The 6,000-nt window shown below is 37.5% G+C and overlaps 1 protein-coding gene across 1 annotated transcript in view; it reads right to left on the bottom strand.

Moving 5' to 3' along the window:
• Positions 1 to 6,000, bottom strand: part of LOC135222879 (adenylate cyclase type 3-like) — a 628,074-nt gene that overhangs the window by 291,594 nt on the left and 330,480 nt on the right. The window contains 1 exon segment of the mRNA XM_064261239.1: positions 5,294 to 5,443. Within this exon segment, the coding sequence (XP_064117309.1) occupies positions 5,294 to 5,443 (150 nt within the window).

Genomic DNA, 6,000 nt, shown 5'->3' with positions numbered 1-6,000 from the left:
GTGCCTCTTCGAATTGTTAATTTCTGATTATCTCACACACGGGCTAATACAGTTTATCGAAGCCTAAGGCAACTGGCTTCTTCTATTGAATTTAAAAAATGAGCGTCACGAGGGTTGCGAGTCTTATGTTTGAAAATACCGAAAGACTTCAGTCCGCAAAGAATTAAATGACGCGTTCAATCTTCCCTGAAAGGCTTTGAGCTCAAAGAAGCTACAACAATCCTATCACTGGTCTTAGCCAATTGTTCCCTCAGCCAATCGTTATTCGAGTTTGCCGCCCACATGAGATAGGTATTATTCCTAAATTTCTTCCACTTGCAGTCTCACGTTTTTGTGAACTGCAAATCAATGATTCACTTCTGGAAACTAGCGTTACGACATATGGACATTCATGCATACTGAACTCCCATTTTGTAATCTTGTTTTTGTGGTTCGGTTCGGTTATCTTTTCGGGAGTAATGTTGTAATGCATCAGTACATCGTTTCTTATGCATGAAATTCATAATCTAATCGTCTACTTCTATAACTAACTTTCCATTATCACCAGCGCTATTTCCATTATCTTTAAAATATCCTAATTTTAGCGATGTGTTTTTGTTAGATTTACCCTCAAAATATTTTTTTATAGCTAAATCCATAGCCGTTACCAGCTAAATGAATCTTCCTTAACAATTCACATATCCGTATAAAAAGTGCAAACCATCACACACAAACAAAACGAACGATTATTACAACATGTCTTTGGAGAGTAAAAGCCATATCTTTCGGTGGCACATACGAGCATAAAAATAGTTAATGAGTTACAACCACCCGCGTACAGAAAAATAAAACAGACAGCGCCAACGATAGCTTCCGACGCACATCAATCACCTGAGCGATTACCTGTGATTTCCTACCAATCAGAGGCTAATGAGATTTCCTTCAACCTCCAGCGATGACACGCTATACACATCCAGGTCGACCCCCCCCCCCTCCACCGCTCACAAGCCAATTAGGCCAATTATCCCAAAGACTGATCTCCCAAACAAAGATTTGAGGACCCTAATGGAGCTCGGTTTATTTATTAAATGTCTTATTGTTCCGTTCATGCAATTAGTTTGTACACGGAGTTTCTTATACATAATTCAGCTGTTATGCTGCTCTTTCCATTATTTATTCATAAATGTATATCTAGGCGTATACATGAATACCTACTTTATACCTCCTATCAATCTAATTATGAGTTATTACGCCTATAAAACAATAAAGAGACAGTATCAGTGTTCTTGGATAGATTCTCATCAGACTCAATTATCGAACACAAAATCAAAACCATACATTTAAAACAGATAAATTCAAAACCATACATTTGAAACAAATGAACAGATAAATCAGTAAATACATAAATGACTAAAGTAAAATGAAGGCATAACTCAAAATTTATAAATAAGTACAGTGTTTTCTCTCTCTCTCTCTCTCTCTCTCTCTCTCTCTCTCTCTCTCTCTCTCTCCATACCAACATATAAATAAACCTAGTATTTGTGTTTCTGGCCTGTGCTCAATTTAGCACGACTGTACATTATCTGAACCAGTGTTGCTTTTAATTATATCCTCTCGGAAATGACGTGACAACAAAGAAGTAAAATGACACCGTACTCAAAATCAAGCAGGAGAAGTTTAAATATAAACACTGCGACCGATCAGTCAGTCTCCTGGCATGGCCATTATTCAGTTTGACAAATTTCCACCCTCTGGCACTCTCCCTCGTTCCCCTGGAAGCTCGTTTACTCTTTGTAGTAACATTTTATTTAGCTGTCAGCGGGGATCTGAGCAGCTTTTACTGTTAGGCCAGAGGGAAGCCAGGGGAAATTTACAGCAGCCAAGAATACGTCCTCAGCAGTTTCTCAGGGTTACATATTTAAACTGTTCTCCTGCTGCTTGGTTTTGAGTTTCTTGACACCTTATTTCTTTGTAGTCATGCAATTTCCGAGAGGATAATAAATAAAAGCAACATTATGGGTGTTCAGATAGTGAACAGTCGTCCAGAATTGAATATAACTACAAAGTAATGACGTCATACTTAATATTTTAGGGACAGCCGCAAAGTCCGCATGTAGTAATAAAAACCTTTTCTGTCAATTTGTAATTTAATCCTTGAGACGACGCCGATGACAGGAAACGGCCCGTCGACCAGAATACGTAAATGGAAAGAAACGTGAATAATTTTCCCTTATTCCCGAGAAGCTTCCCTGAAGAGAAAAAGTAGTGACCGATGTAAACTCTTGATAAGAAGACCAATACCACTGACGTCAATACGGAATTGCATAAAAGAAAATAAAAGCCAAAATAGCATAATATATATATATATATATATATATATATATATATATATATTATATATATATATTTGTGTGTGTGTGTGTTTGTGTGCGCGTGCGCGCGTATATATATATATATATATATATATATATTATATATATATATATATATATATATATATATATATATATATATATATAATGCTGAACGTCTGTCAATTTATCGCAAAACCTACGCAAGGACGAACACAACACAGAGATAAACGTACAATCTCACAATCTCAGTGGCAGCTTCAACTCAGCGAGGGCATAAGGTAAATACGCCCTTGTTTTGTATACGTTGCTCTGACGATAAAAACGACGGCATTGTTCTTGAGATAATAGGATAACAGTCCCCCTTCGCCCTTCCATAAATAATACTAATCTCTTTGACGCACCTGTCCTTCGGCTGCAGAGATGTCCACATAAAAAGGTAACAGATTCTGAAGAGAAAAAATGGCGAAATAAAAGACCGGATGCTTTTGCATCTAAATGTCAAAAGATTTCCTCGCGCGGTGTTTGTTTTTAATCTCAACGTAATGCAAGAATACATTCCATTCATACGAAAAACCTCAAAATGCAAATCAAAAACAACTTTCAAATCCTGGAATGGCATCAATGGCAGCTTTTTAAAAGTGCTGGCAGGAATGAATGCGGTGTTAAAAAAAGTCCCGAATACTTCGTACGTAAATATCTAAGCGTTGCAGGTCTGGTATGTCGAGTGGTTCGTTCTCACGAAGCAACTTTTAAAATAGAACATTTACTGGAAAATGTTAGTGAGAGTGAATTGAGAAAAGAAATAAATGAATGAAAGCAACTGCATAGTCAAATGTAGAGCTATGTTTTACTGGCAGGAAATGAATGAATGAAAATGTTTTACTGGATTTTCAACATAGCTTAATAATATTTCAATCATTTATTCGATTTAATTTTTCTCTCCTTTTATTCGATAATTTTATTCTTGGTATGCTTACTTAGCAAGCTAACGGACACTTGGTTTGTACCCGCAAAAGCATTCACTACTGCTTAGTATCGTAACATACTTGTTGCCATCTGTTTGCAAACACTTACGTAAACGTTAACCACCGAATGATAAAAAAAAATTAATTCTTTATCTCAGTTAAAATTTAGATCTCGGTTGAAGGAGGGTTACTGAACGATCTAGCAATTAAAGCAGAAGCTCTCTCTCTCTCTGCATCCTCCTCATCGGTCTCTCGTCCCAACCGTCAAAATCAAATATTCTCTATCTCTCGTCTCTCTCTCTCTCTCTCATCAATTGCATTCACCTTCATCCGTATTGCAATTACTTTCTTGTTATCGAGGAAATCATTTACCCCTAAGTTTTATTACATAATACTTCCTTCACTTGCTAATTACAGGCCGCCTCACTTACTCAGTAGATCTAAAATATAAGCAAAAAAAAAACAAAAAAACCGCCTTGGAGGCGCTTAAGCTTAACTGAATGTCGGACTACTGAAGAAACAGCTCTTTTGATTCATTCTTCTTACACAAGAATAGGGAACCTCCTACGCATTTGAACACTCAGGACATGTCGAGCATCATGGAAAGGATCAAAACTCTATTTTAAATAGGTTCCCGAACATCACAAGAAAGATCAAAGAAATATTAAGGAACCAATACAAGATCAAAATCTTCACAAAGCACGAATTAGAAATCGAGAACAGACATCGCAGAGCACCTCAAAAAAAGATTAAGATTTAGTACAGGGTCAATCAGACAGCACTGAGTAGGAACCGAATGAGTACAACGGCAATTACTAATTTCAATGACAAACAAGTAAAAAATGCACCAAAGTTTCTTCGGCGCAATCGAGTTTTCTGTACACGTATAACGCTGTATAAAACTCTCAGCCACGACCCATGAAACTCTCAGCTGCAGCCGATGATACTTTCAGCCACAGCCCGGTGGTGGCTGTGTTGTTGGCATGGACACTACAGCGGTGCCAGACAAACGTTCATGGATAACTTTAACCTTAAACAGAATCAAAACTACCGAGGCTAGAGGGCTACAATTTGGTATGTTTGATGACTGGAGGATGGATGATCAACATAATTTGCAGCCCTCTATCCTCAGTAGGTATTAAGATCTTTGGGCGGACGACGGACAAAAAGCCATCTCAATAGTTTTCATTTACAGAAAACTAAAAAAGGAGAACGTGACCTAGATTTCTTGGGGACTCATTAACACAGAGTGATGGAACAACTTACATAGGAAGTTACGGTCTGTTAGAAATGAACTCTTACTGAAAGGGTTAATCTAACTTGGCAAAGTATACAAACTTGGGAATATCATCAGCAATGGTATACACCACCCGCCCCCCACCCCTCCTCCCCCTCCTAAAAAAGTAGAAAAAAATTAGTCCAACTTAATGTCTTAAAGATACCATTCTTTCCTACCTTCCTCACAAGCATTCTGCAAAACGACGATCCCAAAATAGCTACATCAGTATTCTATATCCATTACAATTCATTTCCGACTGTACCGTTTTTCTTGCATGAAATGCATAAGCATATGAAGGGTTAACATTTAATCAGAAATTCCTGGTAGAAGAATAGATGTTTTCAAAGAAAAAGAAGAGCAATTCACAACTACATGAAAACTACACAACCAAGGTGTGTTTAAGATCTTTTTTCTTCATGAACACGCTAGTTTCGTAAAAAAAAAAAAAAAAAAAAAAAATCGTGGTTCTCAGTGATTACCGAGTAGACTTGGATCTCAAAGTCTGCGATAGTGAGAGCGCATGATGAGAATGGAAAAGAATCATTAGTAAATAAATTATGCACATCGAAAGAGCAAGAATGGAATGACAAGGAAGTGAACTTGGGACATACTGAAGTGCAGGCAGAGAGCGGCCAAGATGGTAGGAAATGGAAAGAACTTATCAGGGAACCCTAACAGAAACACTTGAAGAACGAGACCTTAGATAGCGAACTGACCTGTTCCCGAGACTGCTCTTCGATGACCATCTTGACCTCGAGGGACTGCCGTGTCTCGAGGAATGCCCTCCGATGCTTCTTGTCGGCGAAGAAGTACGACATGAGGCCCAGCAGAGTAGCTCCCGACACCAGCAGGAAATTCGCAATAAGCTGCAAGCAGGAAAGAACAAGAATTTATTCAAATATACAGAAAGTGGAAAAGGGAAAAAGGGATATGGGGAAGGATTAAAATCAAAAGATAATGATGGGGATGATAAAAAAAATTATATTATATGGCAGAAACAGGTAGCAGAGGAAATATTACAATAAAGGTACCTGCAGAATGACAGCAAATATTTATGGAGACATAATCATCAAAATAGTATAATGATATACTAGAACACACAAAGTCTGAATTTGACATTAAAAATTACCTGAAAAAAAGGAAATGAAAACATATGTGACAACAATTATTAAAAAAATTCATTCAATGACTGAGAGAAACGAGGCAACGAAATGGAAGAAAAATGTTGTTGTCAAATTTAAAAAAAAAAAAAAAAACTCGAAGGAAGGGAAGGACGGCGAGGAAATTTATTAGGGGGCGACCAATGCACGTCGATCATTTTCCAATATCGCATCAAAAGGAATATTTATTGGCAATATAACACTGCAAAGGCATTTATGTCAGGGAAAATAGCGATGAAATGCCATCCCCATATTCCGCCACG

This window comes from Macrobrachium nipponense, chromosome 8 (assembly GCF_015104395.2).
Source record: "Macrobrachium nipponense isolate FS-2020 chromosome 8, ASM1510439v2, whole genome shotgun sequence".
In the NCBI taxonomy this organism is placed as follows: domain Eukaryota; kingdom Metazoa; phylum Arthropoda; class Malacostraca; order Decapoda; family Palaemonidae; genus Macrobrachium; species Macrobrachium nipponense.
Note: the sequence above shows the minus strand (reverse complement) of the source record. Positions and strands in the feature narration are given on the sequence as shown.